This window comes from Pimephales promelas, chromosome 23, assembly GCF_988280905.1.
Source record: "Pimephales promelas chromosome 23, fPimPro1.hap1.1, whole genome shotgun sequence".
Classification (NCBI taxonomy): Eukaryota; Metazoa; Chordata; class Actinopteri; order Cypriniformes; family Leuciscidae; genus Pimephales; species Pimephales promelas.
In genome coordinates, this window is record NC_142791.1 from 1728847 (window position 1) to 1748345 (window position 19499).

Below are 19499 nucleotides of genomic sequence, written 5' to 3' on the forward strand. Positions count from 1 at the left end.
CGATTAAGTCACTTTAATAAATATCAGTCATAATTGCATATTTTCGTTAAAATCTGACTTGGATGTCCATATAGTGTTTGATCTAAGCGGGGCGTCAGCTGGACCGACCACTCTTTCATTCAACGTTTTCCACCTCACAGGAACGCCGATACTCCGCATTGACTCACTCATTCATTCAGCACTCCGCGCGCGACACATAGAACACAGTACTACTACAGCCAACATAGTACACACAGCCTTTGCTTTAGCTGAGACAAGAAACACACACATAACACTCCGTATTTTGTATTTACCCGCCATTTAAAACACTCGTGACGTTTCACAAAAGACAGCCAATCGTAATCCGGCTGTTATTAGGACAATGGAAAGCGCTCAGCCAATCGCAGGAATGCTCGCCGTGGCGGCAGCCAATGGAATGGAAGCCCTATTGAGAGTAATGCTAGAGGGTTGAGAGACCAGACTACTGCGTAGCGCTATTACATCCACATACAGCCATTGCAGTACATTCACTATCCAGACAAGACAGCGGTAAGTGTCAAGCTTATAGACATTTCAAAGTATGAGGTAAGTACAAAAAATGCGAGAAAAGGTCAGGAAACCATACGGAATTGAAATTTACCTAGTAAAAAAAGCAATTTTATTGGTGAGGGGATTTTTATGAAACGTTAAAAATATATGGGATAATCCCCTCAGAAGAGAATAACCGTTTTTATTTCATTCGTCTTGATGTAACTGTTAACGTTACAGCTTAAACAATAACGGAAAATTGTCGGTTTTATTCGAAGGTTGAAATACTGAAAATATGAGGGGGAAAAATAATTTATTCAGACTATTCGAAATGTAACGTAAAGCGGACAACTGTTCGGTGACAGAATTGCGTACAAACAAGGTCTATGGACGGTGATAGTGCCAGCTAGCAGCCATTGCAGCGCTTTATAAGGGATGTCTGTCAGAAGAAGACAGTGAACTATTAGAAATGATAAGAAAGAAAAAAATCTGACTAGCGAAAAAATTAAAGCATAACGCCATTCTAATGTGTGTGGATTTATACGCTCGGTTATATTGAAATGACAGAGATACGGGTGGAAGAAAATTACCTCAGAAGCTGCGCTTTACTGTAATGGCTGACTGTACTCGCATAGGAAACAAGGCAAAGCCATAGAGCCATAGACAGGCGCAGTTCGCTTCAACTTTTTCAGATCGCATTTTCTACCCCGCCAAGCTCAAAGTACACGTTTTTTGAGGCGGAAAATAAAAATTCCATCTTTCGTCGTTCCAACCGTGGTATTTTGATATTTTTCCGCGCGTGAGAAGGGTGTTAAATTGAGAGTTGAAGTGAGGTAGGTAATGCAGTCGCGCGGCTCCCCCCTATTGCAAAGCAGTGTAATGGCTGAGCGCTGACACAAAGAGAAGGAGCCATATTCTCAGTGTTGAGTGCATGAAGACAAGCGGCCATTGCGAGCCTACTGCAACTCTGCACAGCACAGACCCAATGTATTACTATACACCAGGCAAATGCATTGGGCTTTTTGCGAAGGAAACAATTTTCGGTCAGGAAAAGTGACCCGCGCCGTTTGTTTGTCGTGTCCAAAAGTGAGCAGGAAGGCGGGTGGAGACATTTTAGAGGGACTTTCTTTCATGAAGACGGCTTTCTCACAAAATGGAAGAAGAAATATTGCCGTCGTTGTTGACCTCCTTTCCTTCAGCGAGACGAGAGTGTGCGCCATTGCTATTTCAACGGTACATAGAGAGAAATGAGCTCTTTTCAATGGAGAACACGGCAAAAGTGAACTTGAATATTTAGAAATTTTACGAGTTTTTCGATGTCTCGCGTACTTTGCCACATTTAATAACTTAAATCAACTTACTTATTTTCACAGTTTTAACCCTTTTTTTAACTTTGAAAAAATAAGGTTTTGGAAAATGAGGATTTATAGCAACTTTTCAGATGTTTAAAAAGTGCACGCAAGACTTTATTTTTAAACTCAATTAACTGGAAGCCATCATGTTTACATCAAAAATCGTCAAATTCGTCGCGAAGAAAAACTGCGCTCCTTGTAGATGTTAAATACTAAAAAAAACTAGTTAATTATGGTCATGTTTTCACGTTAAAAGAATAATTTCGCTAGTCAAGTTATTTTTTAAGAACAGCTAGCGCTACGAGTAGAATTTAATACCAAGTAGATTTTGATATGTATGTAAAAAAAATTATGAATTTAATTTTAATTATTTTTTTTAATCAATTCAGGAGATTTAGGCCAAGATGGGGAAGGATCCAACAAAACCAAGAGGCAAAATGTCCTCGTACGCATACTTTGTCCAGACCTGCCGAGAGGAACATAAGAAGAAACACCCGGAGGCATCGGTCAACTTCTCTGAGTTTTCCAAAAAGTGCTCTGAGCGATGGAAGGTAAGTCACACCTTTTATATTTACACTTTGTTAATGTCATTTCCCTAGCTCTCTTCCCAACAATGATTTGTTTTCATCCCTTCCTCAGACTATGTCAGCTAAGGAAAAAGGGAAGTTTGAAGATATGGCCAAACTTGACAAGGCACGTTATGAGAGGGAGATGAAGAACTACATTCCACCCAAAGGCGAGAAGAAAAAGAGGTTTAAAGACCCCAATGCACCCAAGAGACCCCCGTAAGCATCTTGCTTGTTCATTTAGATGCATTGACACATCTGAAGCATTCAAAATCAATCATTTTTTTAATCCTCTGTTCTATCAAAGGTCAGCATTCTTCATTTTCTGCGCCGAGTTCCGACCCAAGGTAAAAGAAGATACCCCTGGTCTGTCTATTGGAGACGTGGCCAAGAAACTGGGTGAGATGTGGAACAAAACAGCATCTGAGGATAAGCAACCATATGAAAAGAAGGCTGCCAAGCTGAAGGAGAAGTATGAGAAGGTGAGAAAAGATGCCATGGCTAATCAGTATCATACAAAACAAATAATAATAATAATACAACGTTAACTAAACATCTCATATTCCTTTTAGGACATTGCCGCCTATCGCTCTAAAGGCAAAGTGGGAGGCGCCACAGCCAAAGCCCCTTCCAAGCCGGACAAGGTTAATGATGATGACGACGACGACGATGATGATGATGAGGAAGATGACGATGATGATGACGACGACGATGACGAGTAGATAAATAACGTTTATAGCTTAGCTTGTTGTCTATAAAGCATTTAACCCCCCTGTACACTTTATTGAGGCCATAAAATGGGTAAATGAAAAATAAAAAAAGCCTGAAAAGCAAAAAAAAAATAATAATAATAATAATGCTGTGTATATGATATGTTTTTAAGCTGTACAGTTTCTCTTTTTTTTTTTCCTTTTTTGTATAGTTAACACTACAGGAGTGTCATCTGTGTTCGTCCAAATGCCCCAAACCTTAATTTAGTTCTTAGTTCAATTTCTTGAAGATGGTTCCAACACCACTATCCTTACCTGGTACAGTAAAAAAGAAAAGGGGGTTGTAAAATTGTCTTGGGGTCAGTGGAGTTTTAGACGTGCGCAGCACACAACCTAGTTTCATGTGAGGTTGTAGTTCATATCTTAATGTACTTTTGTTTGTTTACTCTTTTTCCAGATCAAATATTATCATCATTAGTAAATGGCCGCATCAAAGTTATTTTACTGTATTTTGAATACCACTGTAATTGCAGAAATGATTTTTAAAAAATGTAATTGTTTTGCTCTGGTATGCTTCTGACATCAATAAACTCAGTTTTTTTTTAAAGAATTTTCCCTACATTTCTTCATAGAAAAGAATTACCATTTACCATTTGTAATCGAACTTAAAATGTAAGTGGATTTATTCTAAATACGTTTTAAGAAACTTTTGATATAGATATTTTTTTCCTATATAACTTGCAGCTTTTCTAATATTGCGCAAGTGAATGTTGAGTTTTGGGTTGTCTTGTCATGTCTAGTGTTTTTCAAAATTTGATTATGTGAATGCATTAACAGAAGACCGTAATGTTCTAATATTAATTACCTTTTATTTGTAATTTAAAGCTATTACTGAAGACAGAGATGCCAAGCTCAATTATCTTTATATTGATTTCCTCATTTGATCATATTGATCGTTTTATTGGGGCAGTAGTCTGAGTCTGTTTTGAGGCCTTCATGTTTTGCTTGACAAGAGGCTTAAAAAGAACACATGAATGTATCACCAGATGTAAATCTCGATTAATCCGAGCCGCCTGCTGTTCATCTGGTTAAACTGCACATTACGGCGGTATACAGCGCCATCGTATGATTATTTTGTGGTACTGTCATATGTTTATACAGGGCATGACACTTCAATCAGATTATAATAGAGATCAGCAGCTCTACATTCATGTTTTTCATTCCCTTATTTTTGAGCTTGTGTTTTCAGTGGTTAATATACAGGGATGGATGGATTTTATTTAGTTTTTTACTCTTTGACATGACAAAAAAACGTAGTATGTTTTTGAAAAGTCTTAAGTCGGTGATGCAGACAACTAAACAGCACACTCTAAAAAATGCTGGGTTGTTTGAACCCAAATTTGGGTCAAGTATGGACAAACCCAAATGTTGGGTTAAAAATGTATTTTCAAATTTTAACCCAACTGTAAAATTTTCAAATTAATTTTTAAACCAACATTTGGGTTTGTCCATATTTGACCCAAATTTGGGTTCAAACAACCCTTTAACTTTTTAGAGTGCAAAGAAAACTATTCAACAACTTCTCTCATTATCATGAATTATATTAACTATTGTTTCTATTTCTATTTCTATTCTATCATTTCTATATGAACTGCTATGGAATAGAAGAGACTGGGGTTAGTTGTCACACATTTTACTCCAATGGATATTTATCATGATGTTTCATCTTGGCTACAAAAACAATAACATGATTAACATTTATGTAATTACCCATGTAAAAAAAAATAGAGCTAAATAGAATTTTAAAGCAAACACATATTGTTACCGTTACTTTATAAGCAGTGGTGATGCCAAGCAACCAAAAAGACAAACATTAAAAAAATGTGTACTGTTTGTTGCAATTCCCATTATTTACATTATTTCATGATTTCTATTTGTACATGCTTTACAATGTTGTAATTAGCAAATAATTTACATGTGAGGCAGATTTTTTATGTGACAGCATTAATTAAAGTTTATTAAGGGCAGTGCCGGTCCCGTGGCTGTGGTTGCAAGAGGTAAAAACGATATAAATACTGTTTTGTCACACAAACCGCTCGTTTCGTGTCTTAGGCCATCTATGTGTACTTACATTTACGAGTCATTAAATCATGTTTAATTTGGACTTCTCTGTGCATGCTCTTTGAGGTGGTGACCATAGACCTGCATTATATGACTGACAGACAAGAACGGTTTGACCTAAAAATATCAAAATTGAAAATACTGCGGAAACAAAGACACCTACATCTTGGATGCCCTTGAGGTAAGCTAAAACATATAAAAAAATAATTTCAAAGTGAACTATCCCTTTAACATTATAATATTATTTTCAGATTAAGATCCTAACAATTCTGGATCAAGTCAAACAGTCAAAACGGTAAAAGTCCTGATAAGTGAGTAGCCCACGTACGAAAAACGGGGTTCTTCAGTTTATCACCGGGTTGAGTGAGTTGTATTTTCCCAGGCCCCGCCTACCACACGCACATGCACTCATTCATTAGTCAGCGTCTTTCCGCGGCCATGGCAACATCAGTGGGCAACGGACTCTGGACCGCTCGAATGTAAAAGTGCCTCGAATAAAGGTAAGACGTTTACTCATTATCATGCAAACGTAGAATTAAATGTAGAACATATCGGTCATATCGCATGTCCTTAGAAGGATTCATAAACTAACAAATGGACTTCGTATTTTGTTTCCTTGCAAATCCTTTTTGTTACCAATGGCCTACATCTTAAGCAGTGTTGCTGTTGCCTTATGGGTAATGCAGTTCTCTATTGCAGTTTTCGCTATTTGTCTGTACTTTAAGGCAAACAGAAAACAACTACAAGTCCCACGCAAAGGAATATGAAAGAGGGGTGGTGTTTGAGCTGTCTTTACATACAAACACGACTTGATCAATTTGATTTTATTGGAAAAAATAATTGAATTGAGTCATTCATGGTCGACTGTAGGGTTAATATTCAGTCACTGCGTTTTCAACCGATACAATAATTACTTTATATTCATAACCTGATTTGATTGGTCTTAGTTTGATTGGTCTAGAAACAAAATACATTTTACAGAAGCCAAATTGGTAATCGAATGGACTAACATTGCAACCTTTAATATAAGATTTGTATATAAATAAGAAACTATCGGAGATCTAAAAATAAGTTATCATGATTGATATCTTAAAGTTAAGATTTTTCATTTTTCTTAAAAAAAACCGCTAATAATTTCGGGAAAAGACTATTTAGTTATTGGCACAATTTATCTACTACCATCAGCTTATGTCAGTATTTATATTGCATGAAATTAATTTTACGGAAATTTTAATGATAATGATTAAAAATAATTCTACATAGAAATGTTTACACACTCTACATAAAAGTTTAGTACAGAATAGTAACAATGAATTTAATTTGCTTGTTTTTTAAATGTTATAAACATTTCTTATTCTTACACCCACAAATACAACTCATTCTATCTTATAAATATAAATGTTTGATTTGCCTCCGCATCATCTCATCAGATTCTCTGTTTTTTGACATGTTTAGGACTCATGGCCTTCAATCAACCATACTCAAACCAGCTTCGAATGACGCTGTGAACTCCGGTCGCATTAAAGCGCTGAAACAACATTCAGTTTGATTTCTTTCTCATCATGAATCTGACTGAGATTTGCGACAATGCTAAGAAAGGAAGAGAATATGCGCTACTGGGGAACTATGACTCGTCCATGGTGTACTACCAAGGTGTTATACAACAGATCCATAAGCACTGTTTGTCCCTCAGAGATCCTGCCCTGAAAGTCAAATGGCAACAAGTAAGGCTCTGATATGTGTTCATGACCATTTATATGTCCTAGAACAGGGTTTAGCTAAAGAATATAGTTGTGTTGGTACAGTATACGTATTCTGAAGGACTCAATCCAACGTTGCCCCCTCCCTAGATTCGGCAAGAACTGGCAGAGGAATATGAGCAGGTGAAAAGCATTGTAAACACCCTGGAGAGTTTCAAGATGGAAAAACCAGTTGATTTCCCCAACCCTTTGCCTGAAGAGAGCCCAAGGGACCCTGATGTCTGGCCTCCACCAACCCCAGCAGAGCACAGGTAGTATAGGCAGCTGATTACATAAACCCCTGAGGAGTTCTGTCACATGTTTCCTATCTTCATGCTGTCACTACCATGTTCACTCATGCACTGTTTTGTCATGCAGCACAAAAAGGAATTAGGTATATATATATCGGTAGCCCTACTATATGTATGTATATATATATATATATACGTATATATATATTAGGGTTGGGTATTGACCCAAATTTCATGATTCTTTCAGCCAAACACAATCAGAGTTATGTTAAATTATAATCTGGCTATTCCAAGCTTTTTTCCATCCATCATAAAAGTAATCCATACGGCTCCAAAGACTTTCTTTTTGTAAGAAAAATATCCATATTTATAACTTTATAAACTAATGTTACTGACTTCCGATAACTTTGGAGGTCCCTCTTCTGCAGGAACTAGTCTTGCGTACTGCCGTTACCGAAAGCCAGTGGTTATCAAAATCTAAGGTGTCATTCACTCCAATTATAAAGCTTGGAAGAGTCAGGATATTTTTTTACATTTTTTATTTTTTTTGGCTGAAAGAAGAAGGACATATACAACTTTAATAACATATAAAACATTGTTTAAACCTTTCCGATAAAGTTATAAAATTATTTCCTATTGTCAGGTTTGAAAACTTTTGTGCTGCTTAATATTTTTGTGGAAGCAAGAATATTTTCATGATTCTTGTCCCAATGAATAAAAGTATTAATTTCTTTCAAAAAAAATCTTACTGACCCCAAATTTTTGAATGTTCTTATAAATTATACTGTACACATATTCACAAAAACTCCAATCTAAATGCACTAACACGAACTTAGTTTTCACATGTGGTCACATGAGTCTGTCTGGTCATAGGGGACCTGTCCAGGTGAAGAAGCCGGTCCCCGTATCAAAGCCTCAGAGGAAAGAGTCACCTGGGATGCAGCATCGCGGACCTGTGGGGAGGGGTCAGCTCAACGTCAAATCAGATAGACCGAACACCCGTGACGGCCGTGGAAATAAAGTTAAGGAGGATAAAGTAAGTTACCCAAACTACGTGGCCGTTAATGGGTTGCATCGCGCTGCAACAGCTTGAAGCTGTCTACACTGGATGCGACAAAGTGACCATTGCAAATCCATTTGTCCTTCCTATGAGAAGTATCACGAGTGCTTGGAGTACATCATAAATCGATCAAGCCACGGCATCAATTTAATGTCTGGATTTGTTGTGTCTGATCACTTATTATAATGGGCTCTACTGTCTTTTGTCACGTCACATCGTGCCGTTCACGTCCAGTGACAGAGACAGTGTTGGGCCTAATGTACAAGATGAAGAAATGAGAATTGGATTTGGGGTTGATTTTATTTCAGACTTGACCATTTAATTTTTCTTGGTGCCTATTATCATGTGTCGTATCTGTCTGTGTTTTCAGAGTAAGAAGAATTCCCAGGAGGGTGCTGCTGATGTGGAACAGAGGAAGTTTGATGGCACCGGCTTTGACAGCGATCTGGTGGATGCACTGGAGAGAGATATTGTGTCCCGGAATCTCAATATCCACTGGTATTGTGCCATTTAACTCCTAGTTTTACTTTCCAAGTACTTATGATATTTTACAAAATAAATATTTTTTATGCAACATTTATAGATCATGTGCTATCATTAAATTAACTTAAATCTTATTCATTTATTCTTTATTAAATCTTGGTCTTTAATCTCACACTGGTGCCCAGCAAATCTCAATAATATGATAATTTTTTTGAGATTTTGTCATAAAAACAGTTAGCCTACTGGCATAGGAGGGTGTCCCGAGAGCTTAGCGCGGACATGGGGACCGAAAATGGTAGTGTGGCAGCAATGCAAAGGTTTTTACAAAGTAACCATGGTGACAGTTTCTCGAAATACGACTTTATTCTCGAAATGTAATGAGTTTATTCTCAAAATTGTATTTCGACTTTTTTTTATCGAAATTTAACGAGTTTTTTCTCGAAACACAACTTTATTGTCGAAATGTAATGAGTTTATTCTCAAGATTGTATTTCGACTTTTTTTTCCGATATTTAACGAGTTTATTCTCAAGATTGTATTTCGACTTTTTTTCTCGAAATTTTACGAGTTTTTTCTGGAAACACAACGACTTTATTCTCGAAATTTAAAGAGGTTTTTTCTCGAAACACGACTTTATTCTTGAAATTTAATGAGTTTATTCTCAAGATTGTATTTCGACTTTTTTTTCCGATATTTAACAAGTTTTTTCTCAAGATTGTATTTCGACTTTTTTTCTCGAAACACAATGACTTTATTCTCGAAATTTAAAGAGGTTTTTTCTTGAAACACGACTTTATTCTCGAAATGTCATGAGTTTATTCTCAAGATTGTATTTCAAACTTTTTCTCGAAATTTAACGAGTTTTTTCTCGAAACACAACGACTTTATTCTCGAAATTCAATGAGTTTATTCTCAAGATTGTATTTCGACTTTTTTTCTCGAAATTTTACGAGTTTTTTCTCGAAACACAACGACTTTATTCTCAATATTTAATTAGTTTATTCTCAAGATTGTATTTCGAACTTTTTCTTGAAATTTAACGAGTTTTTTCTCGAAATTCTATAAGTTTATTCTCAAGATTATATTTTTGACTTTTTTTCTCGAAATTTTAAGAGTTTTTTCTCGAAACAGGACGACTTCATTCTCGTTATTAAATGAGTTTATTCTCAAAATTTTATTTAGACTTTTTTCTCGAAATTTTCCGAGTTTAATTATCTCGCATTATAATGACCTTAATCTCGAGATGGTTTTATTTTTTTATTATAGCTTGGCCCTAATCCTCTTCCGTAGATTTGGAACTACATGAGACTATTTTTGTCTTTCATTTTTGGCTAGTTTGGTTATCCCCTCAGCATCCAAAAAGAGTTTGTACGTTCAGTTCGATGTAGCACATTTTTCCAGATCGTTTTTTTTAAATCAAAATCAGCCCAGAAAATGTGAAAAAACGTTCTGGGCCTATGCACCATCTGTATAAATAGTGAAGCAGTGAGTTTAGTTTTCGCACTTCTCCAGAGTGTAGTTGTTGTGTGTGTGTGGAGTCAGCGACGGCTGTCAGTCACAGTGGCAGGTAGTGATTCAGTGCTGGACAGTGATTCAGGCAAGCTGTCTTGTGTTACTGTTCCTGCAGGGATGACATAGCAGATCTGGAAGATGCCAAAAAGCTGCTGAGAGAGGCAGTGGTCCTGCCGATGTGGATGCCAGACTTCTTCAAGGGGATCCGCCGCCCGTGGAAGGTTAATATGTTAGATGACACCTAATGCCAGAGTCTGACATCTAAGCACGCATGCATATGGATGCAGTGTCTGTCATATTGTTTTTTGCCAAAATGTATGTCTGTTTCTTGTAATGATGTTTGTTTTTTTTAGTCCACCAGGGGGCGCTCTTAAGTCAGTTCATTAGTACTGTATCATTCGTCACAGATTGAGTCGGGTTGATATATTTCTACTTCAGTTTGTTTTTCACATACCATCTGGTCTACTGAAGTGTTTTTTTCCCACAAGCCATCAACTGCATCGTTGTTGTTTTTAAAATATGTGCCCGTGTGAAGATGATACCAATGCATGTTGTTCTTAAACTGTCAGGGGGTGCTGATGGTGGGGCCTCCAGGTACAGGGAAGACCATGCTGGCTAAAGCGGTGGCGACCGAATGTGGCACAACATTTTTCAATGTGTCGTCCTCCACGCTGACCTCAAAATACAGGGGAGAGTCTGAGAAACTGGTGCGGCTCCTCTTTGAAATGGTGAGTGGTCTCAGTGTAGACACTGTGTATTTGGCACAGAAGTACTCTGTCATACGACCAACTTGCCATGTTTAGCATGAGAATCCAACTCTTTAACAGTGTAAATCCGCCAGAATGCATGAAATCGCGTTAGACACCCCCTTTAAATATACGCATAAGACGATATTACAAGATCTGATTATTTTTTTTGTTTTAACAGGCTCGTTTTTATGCTCCCACGACAATTTTTATTGATGAGATCGACTCTATTTGCGGGAGGCGGGGCACATCAGATGAACATGAGGCCAGTCGCAGAGTGAAGTCCGAATTACTCGTGCAGATGGATGGTGAGTTTTGTGTAGTAAACGACCCTGTTATGATAGAATAATACAGCCGTATTTATTTAACGCCTACCCGTGTAATGGCATCAGGGGTAGGAGGTGCTCAAGAGAGTGACGATCCCTCTAAAATGGTAATGGTCCTGGCTGCCACTAACTTCCCCTGGGACATTGACGAGGCTCTAAGGAGACGACTGGAGAAGAGGATCTACATTCCACTGCCCACTGGTAATCTAACACCCTCACACACAAACGCCCATCAACAGGACTACATTCTCCAGGCAGTCACGGCTTTCACCCACTCATAAATGAACCTGCCTTACTCATTTCTGTCCATTCACACTGTGCTGTGCAGTTCGGTCAGTTAGTCATTACTCGTGAGCTTTCATTGTCTCATGCAACTCGTTTGTTATGGTTAAAGGGCCTGGATTTTAGAATTTCAAATTTCAAAAAAGATCATATTTCTCCCTGAAACCAAAAGGACAGAATTAGAAATTGTATAAATAAAATGGAGATTGAATTATTTGACGTTATTTGACATTTTCATTCCTGATTTAAAATAACACATTTTTAAAAAGTTATTTATAATGTATTTACCACATTCTAAGGAAAATAAGTCGTACCTGATTATAAGTCGCACTGGATCAATATTGCATTGTTGAGAGAGAAAGAATACATTGGTCACATGAGTCACATTTTATTAATTTTCAGAAATAATGTAAAATAACAGTAAATAAAACAAAACATTTACAGACATTATAAACATGTATTATAGTTCTCCTCACTCCATATTCACAGAACTGGAATGAGAACTATAAGTTTAAAACAAACATAAATTATTGTTGAATTCATTGTAAACAATATTTATTAATTTAAGGCAAACTAAAAGTACCAGTATGTGGGGAAATGCGCTATACAAATAAACTTGGGCTCACATACCACTGTCATTCAGCTGTCATATACCAGGAAATATGGTAGTCAAAATAATGTTTTGAAAACAAGTTGTCTTTTTTTTTTTTTTTTTTAATCAAAACAGGAGAACAATAAAATATAATAAGAATAAAAGTAAACAAAGCATAATCTTTTTTTTTTTTTAATTAAAAGAAAACATGGCTTTCATTAAACCATTACTGAACTCCACAGCTGAAGGACGGGCAGAACTGTTAAAGATCAACCTACGGGAAGTTGAAGTGGAATCTGACGTGGATCTCGCCCTCATCGCTGAGAAAATTGAGGGTTATTCAGGAGCTGACATCACCAACGTCTGCAGGTACAGTGTGTTTTCAGGATTACAGATAAAACCTTGTCCAAACTGAATGCTTCAAGCATCATGTCATTTTTCTGCCCTTGGTAAAAATATAACTGTGCAAAGCGACAAAATCACAGCCAAACACTCAAGCGTGGCTGCCTGGGTCCTTTAGTATATTTTCCATTCATTTTTCCGTCAGCATTGCAGAAAATTCCTGAATAAAAGAGTTATCTTGAACCAAACCAACCAGCTTCAGCTAAAAGGACAAAGTGTGTTTTAACAGGGACCAATCTCAAATAGCACTGAAAAAGATTTAATCAATCCAGTCTGGTTTTGTATGTACTAATTAAGGAGTGATAGAAAGTATTTTATTTTATTTATCTTGATAGATAGATAGATAGATAGATAGATAGATAGATAGATAGATAGATAGATAGATAGATAGATAGATAGATAGATAGATAGATAGATAGATAGATAGATAGATAGATAGATAAAATAAAATACTTTCTGTGTAGTTTATATATATATATATATATATATATATATATATATATAATAAGGCAATATTAGACCCTTATACAAAGTATAAGTATTATATGGTCCCACTTTATTTCGATAGTCACTTTAGACATTGTACTAATTATAAGTAACTTTTCAACTACATGTCAAGTAACTCTCATTAGAGTATTAGTATATTATAGTAGTAGACTGTAGCTGTTAGGCTTTGGGTTAGGAGAATAAGTTTACTTGTAGTCGCCAAGTTATTATAGTCAGTTGAATGTCTGTTGGGGGACCAACAAAATAAAGTGTTAGCAGATATTAAGTTGATACTCTAAAGACAGTTAGTTGACACGTAGTTGAAAAGATACTTATAGTTAGTAGAATGTCTAAAGTGGACTATCGAAATAAAGTGTTACCATTTATTTATTCAAGCATGAAACCTAATTATTTTTCAAACATGTACATTATTACAGTAATGTAACTCGCTGATTAACTACCACAGTATGATGCATTGTTGGAAAAACGAAGCGACTCGCACCTCTGTCGTTTGAACCACTGTTGTTATTCGTGTCACGCGCCGGTGGAGGAGTGATGCTGTAATGAACGTGGCACCTAATGGCCTGGTTTCACAGACAGGGCTTAGATTAAGTCAGGATTAGGCCTTAGATAAATTAGGACATTTAAGCAGCTTTTATAAACGTGCCTTAGTAAAAAAACATGTGCATCTTGAAACAAAACAATGGCAGTGATGTGCCAGTGCAAGTTGCTTTCAATTAAAACAGATCACTGGGTTCACTCATGGGTCATACTGCATTTGCATTTACGCCACTCTTAAAAAAACGTCACTGATTGTGTTGACCTGCTAAAATATATAGACTGAAACGTGCATATATATATTCAAATTGAATTAACGATATCTGCTCTGCATGTTAGCTTGCTTATTGTGCCAAAGAGTCTTATTAAAGTCTATATCATTCTAACAAACAGTGTTGTAACTCATTACTAAGTTTGTTTTTTTTAACTCTTTTACTTTTTTTTGCAATTTGATTACAGATACTTTGATGTAATTGTAAATGTTTGTTTTTAGTGTAACCTTCTCCTTTTAAATACTTTGGTCAGTGCAACTAAAGTGAACAAATGTAAAAAAAAAAAAAAAAAAAAAAAGCATTTGAAATGAATGCTTTTGATTTGACTGCTGAACTTGTGTTTGTTCTCTCAGAGATGCATCAATGATGGCCATGAGAAGGAGGATCATGGGCCTGAGTCCGGAGGAGATCCGTGCTCTTTCTAAAGACGAGCTGCAGATGCCAGTCACCATGGAGGACTTTGAGCTTACACTCAAGAAGATCTCCAAATCCGTGTCGTCTTCAGACCTGGAGAAGTACGAGTCCTGGATGTCCGAGTTTGGGTCTGTGTAAAAGACAAGTGAGAAAGTGGGAGAGCACATTGTGGACCAATACTACGAGAAAAGGCACGGTTTTTATGTTTCCAAGACATTTTTTATTTTCAAATGTGACTTTATTTCAGGATAACCCCTTGAGATGTAACATCTCATTTTCAAGGTGGTCCTGCAGCATATGATATGCTACTGAATACTAGTTAAACCGGTGTTCAGATGTGTTCGGACATGTTTGAACCGAGAGGAGTTGCATAAATGCACTAGCGGTCTGTGTATGGCACTGAGCCACTTTTATTTGTTTCTAGCATCTCAGTTTCAAGTCATTTCTAACTTCATTCTCTTCTAACAGATGGAGATCACATGAGTTGCTAATGATCTGTTTTTAGTTTCAAAAACTGAAAAGCTTGTAAAAATTATACTTGACGAGGGAGTTCTGGTACAGTACTGGATGTTTCTTTTAATGTTTGATAGTGTGTAGACACTCATAGGTGCTGTGTTCTTTTTATTTGCTTTACTTTGATAGTTAATAAAATTAACATTTATTCTCTACCTATTACGTGTGTTTTGGCCAGAAACAAACAAAATGTACCTTATTTACTTTCTCAATACAAGTTTTAATTATAGACCTTTTGCGCCAGAGAAATTTTGTGTTTGAATTGTTCGTGGCACCGCTGTCGAAGTGGACATACCTAAGTTAACGAAAGTTATCATGAGCATTTTATAAATAATTAAAATAATGTCAAATAAATAATTAAAATAATGCGTGTAAAATAATTATACACAGTGCACCCACATATATTATGTAAACACAAACTTTTATTTTGGATGCGATAAATAGCGTTTAATCGTTTGACAGCCCTAAAAAAGACGCAGAATCCCTTTCCAAACAACTTTCTGTTGGCCATGGCAACAAATCAGCGTGACCAACTTGACCAATCCTGTTGCGAAATCTTTCAACAAATCCTTAATTAATACTCATTGATTAATGTATTCTAATTTCACAATTGGAATTGGGGCATCATCAACACATCTACTGTTTAAAAGAGGCATTTGCACTTTGTATTTAACCCTAAAACTGTATTCTGGACAAATGTGGGCAAAATAGTTTTGATTTATTTTTAAAAAATACTTCCCTTGATCTGAGCGGTTCAAGACTACTTTTCCTAAGTTTGCCTCCTGAACAAACACAATTTTTTTTTTGACTCAATTCTACAATGTTAAGTGGGTGAAAAAAAACCCCTCCTTAATCTTGTATTTGGGTCAAAAATGGGCACCCATAGAAATGAATGGGAAAAACTGTCATTTAGAGCATTCTAAAATAAGCCAAAATAAGACACCAGGTGACAGCAAAGTCACTTCATCTTTAGGTTTTAGCTCTAAGAACTTTTTGGAATGATATTTTAATGTAGTTAAAAAAATAAAACATACAAATAAGCATAATTTACATAGAAAATATGGTACTTTTTGAAGTAAATAAATTCAAAAATACCCCCAAAATACAAAAAAAAACCCATAAATGGATAGACAAAACTTTATCGAAGACAGTGATATAACATTCATAATAAATAAAAATGAGGATCACACCTGAGTCCTCTGTGCCCACATTTGTCCACAATTACAGGATTAAGGGCTATAAAGTGAATACGGTTTGAGGGCTACAGTCAGTTGTTCTTGTGTCCTACAGCAGCAGAAGGGTGTGACTCAGTGGTCAGGAGGAGGACAGTGAGGAGAGGATGACTGTTGTTGTGTGGGTGTGGGCTGTGTGTGTGATTTATTGTTTTCTGACTACTGAGTTAATACGGTAACCGTCATGATGTGTTGTCAGCCTGAAGGGAAGTATTCATGATTGTTATGAAAGTATTTATGTTCTGCTTTTTTATTATTTATATACCAGCATAGATGGCATCTGATTAAATTAGGTTAGCGAGGGGTTTGTCAAAAAGATGCAGGTTTTGTTCTGTTCTGTGAATTCATCCCAGAGGGTTTGTGTGGACACAGATGGACGTGGCAGCTAGTGTATATGCAAAGCGAGTGTGAATGAATCATAAGTATGGACAACAGTCCGGCCGGCTGACGAGAGGGCCGGTGATGGCATGACGTGGCATGTGTGCGGTGGAGATCGAGGAAATAGTCAATACTTGTCCTGAAGCGTGGCTTTGTAAAGGGCACTACACTTGGGTATGAAACAACCCAGCTGCTCTTATTGCTCTCATGTTGTTCAGGAAAACATGACATTTATATAAAACAGCAGTACACAGTTTTTCATATACGTGCTCTTAATTTGATGGTTTAATCAAACTTGTCGGGTAATTGAAAACAAATCCCCTCCGGACATCACTTTTGGCCACTACTAATAAAAACAACATTGGATTAAAGGCAATACATTAACCCTCTGGGGTTCTTCGGGTCAATAATGACCCGAAGCGTTTAAATAAAAAAATTTTTAAATATCGTAGCTTCATTGGAATGGTTCGAAACTTGGTGAATTTAATGGTACTTGGTATATGAACACCCCAAAAAATTGGGGAGAGGATTTGAAAAGTCTAAGTGGTCGTAAAAAATAGTCACACTCAGGACCTTCGGGTCAAAAATGACCCACATAGGAAATGAATGGGAAATTGGCAAAAATGTGAAAATACTGAGTTTTTTTTGTGCGTACAATCTACAAATCAGCAACGATCTTGAAAAAAAGCACACAACAGTGAAGGGGTGAATCTATAAAACATCAAGAGTGCAAAACAGACACATCCACACACACACTCACACACCTTTATACACAAACACACCAAAAAATTCAGATTATACATGTGTTTTGCATTTTTAAAAAGCTCAGTTTGTCCACCATATGGCATCCATCTAATTTCAAAAATTGCTTTTATGAGGCCTAGGCTTGACTCCAAAATGAAATACAGCTTAAAAAAAAAAAATTATATATATATTTTTTCTATTATATTTAATGGGGGGAAATTTGATCATAATTATTGCATTAATACTAATTATAAATTTTTTATATTTTTTGAAATTTTCTCAAAACACCAAAAAAGAAAAGAAAAAATATTATAAAAAAAAAACAAGTAAAAAAAATAAATGATGAATTTCTTTTTTAAATATGAATCCCGCCCTTTGGGTCAATTTTGACCCGAAGTTCCCGAGTGTGACTGTTAAACGAAGAACCCCAGAGGATTAAAGGTGTTGGATTAAAGGCATATGTTCCCGATGGCGTCTATTTTTACCGTTCTTTAATGCATTCTGGGGAGATTATCTTTAGTGGTATAGATTATATCATATGTTGAAGATTTAGTGGTACAGACTCCGATCAGTCACTTCTCCACAGCATCTGGCCCCAGACAGATGTAGATGCTTTAATGGATTTTATCTATTTAAAAACTGTGCGGAGTAGTTGCATCTGTTGCATTTAGATATTATAATGTGTACATTACATAACTCTACCTTAATGGCACCATATTTACATGGAAACATTTGATAATGTTTGCACATGTAAACTACCAAAGTGCCTTTTATGTGAGTATTTGTGGGTTTTGTAGAATGGGAGTTGGAATATTCACAGTTTTTGTAAGTACGTAAAATATTGAGATGCAGTCCTCTATTCTGAGAATGTCACATGACCTTCAGCTCAGTATTTGATTTGATGCTGTTCTGAAAGTTAATCTGGGGGTTTTCAGAGAAAGGAGGCTACTCCGATGGATTGTGTTTCTGCTTTCGGTTTCAGACCTCAGCTGTGCTGCAGTTTCTAATGTGTCCCAAGAGATGGTGCTTTTGTTGGTTGTTGCTCTTCATCGCCAAATATCCTGTTTTACACATGTGACACCCAGGGCCTTAGAGAAAACAGTTTCCTGAAATGAACACACACTGTAAATATGACCTGCCTTAAACCCTGCGGGACGAGTTTAGAAAGGCCGACATTTGTAACATTCAATCTTTGTTGGCATAGATAAGTGGATGGATAGATAATTTGTGATAACGCAATGAAACCTCAAATTTTGCGGACATAATTTTTGGCCAGGGTGTCATACAAATATACAGTATTATGAACACACTTTTCGCCAATATTGTATATTCATATATATTGGAACTGTATTACAATCATAGAATAAATGTATGCATGTTTATTATTTGTATGTGTAATATTAATACATGTTATTTATAATAATTGGCCATCCGGGGTAGCCTGTTATTCTTAAAAAAAAATGACCTTGGTCAAAAATGACCCCCATAGGTAATGAATGGGAAATTGTAAAAAAAAAAAGAGAAAAAAAAAAATTGTGAATTTTTGTTTTCTGTCAATTTTTTTTATAAGAAATAGTTTTTGAGATTGTTTCAACTATATATTCAAATCCACCAACAACAACAACAAAAAATTTGTTCATAAACCGCTGGGGAATTCACATGCCTCTCCATAGACAGCTGTACACGCCATCTAGTGGTTACACCATGATTCTACGCTTTTTCTCTATACTGTAACCAGATGGTGCTAATTTTCTTCAAAAAATATATTTTTTTTCTGAAGGCCTAGACTATATAAACTAAACTAAAATACTGCATTAATATTTTTTTTTTGAAAAAAATTATATATATATATATAGAAAAATATATATATTTTTCCATGGCAAAAATAAACCATAAATATTGCATAAATATTAATAAATTCAATTAAATTGTCTCAAAATACTAATTTAAAAAGAATAAATATTATTGAACAAAAATAAATTGCATTGGTTTTAATGGGATGGAGAAAGTTTCATCTTTAGGCGTCCGGTCACTTTTGACCAGGAAGATAACAAGTGTGACGAAGAGCACCTGAGGGTTAAATCCCCTTTCTTTCCCATTCTGACAGATTGTCTTGACCAGGACCACACCCCTAAATGCATTGAAGCAACTGCCATGCGATTGGTTGATTAGATATCTGCATTAACAAGAAATTGAACAGGTGTTCATAATCCTTTAGGTGAGTGTCTATTGTACTTCATTGGAAGCATATTT

General features: G+C 36.1%; 2 protein-coding genes across 2 annotated transcripts; both read left to right on the forward strand.

Annotated features, from left to right (window-relative positions):
• The first annotated feature begins 417 nt into the window (after window positions 1-417).
• On the forward strand, window positions 418-3742 carry hmgb1a (high mobility group box 1a). Its single transcript, XM_039676145.2, has 5 exons — window positions 418-528; window positions 2249-2410; window positions 2499-2644; window positions 2733-2907; window positions 2998-3742. Exons 2-5 carry the CDS (start codon window positions 2264-2266, stop codon window positions 3145-3147), a joined length of 618 nt encoding a protein of 205 aa, XP_039532079.2. The 5' UTR covers window positions 418-528; window positions 2249-2263; the 3' UTR covers window positions 3148-3742.
• A 1859-nt stretch (window positions 3743-5601) lies between these two features.
• katnal1 (katanin p60 subunit A-like 1) lies at window positions 5602-15047 on the forward strand. The gene is made up of 11 exons (XM_039676144.2): window positions 5602-5756; window positions 6712-6980; window positions 7107-7267; window positions 8120-8282; window positions 8677-8804; window positions 10417-10522; window positions 10871-11029; window positions 11229-11355; window positions 11440-11574; window positions 12490-12616; window positions 14319-15047. Exons 2-11 carry the CDS (start codon window positions 6819-6821, stop codon window positions 14515-14517), a joined length of 1467 nt encoding a protein of 488 aa, XP_039532078.2. The 5' UTR covers window positions 5602-5756; window positions 6712-6818; the 3' UTR covers window positions 14518-15047.
• Window positions 15048-19499: the final 4452 nt, after the last annotated feature.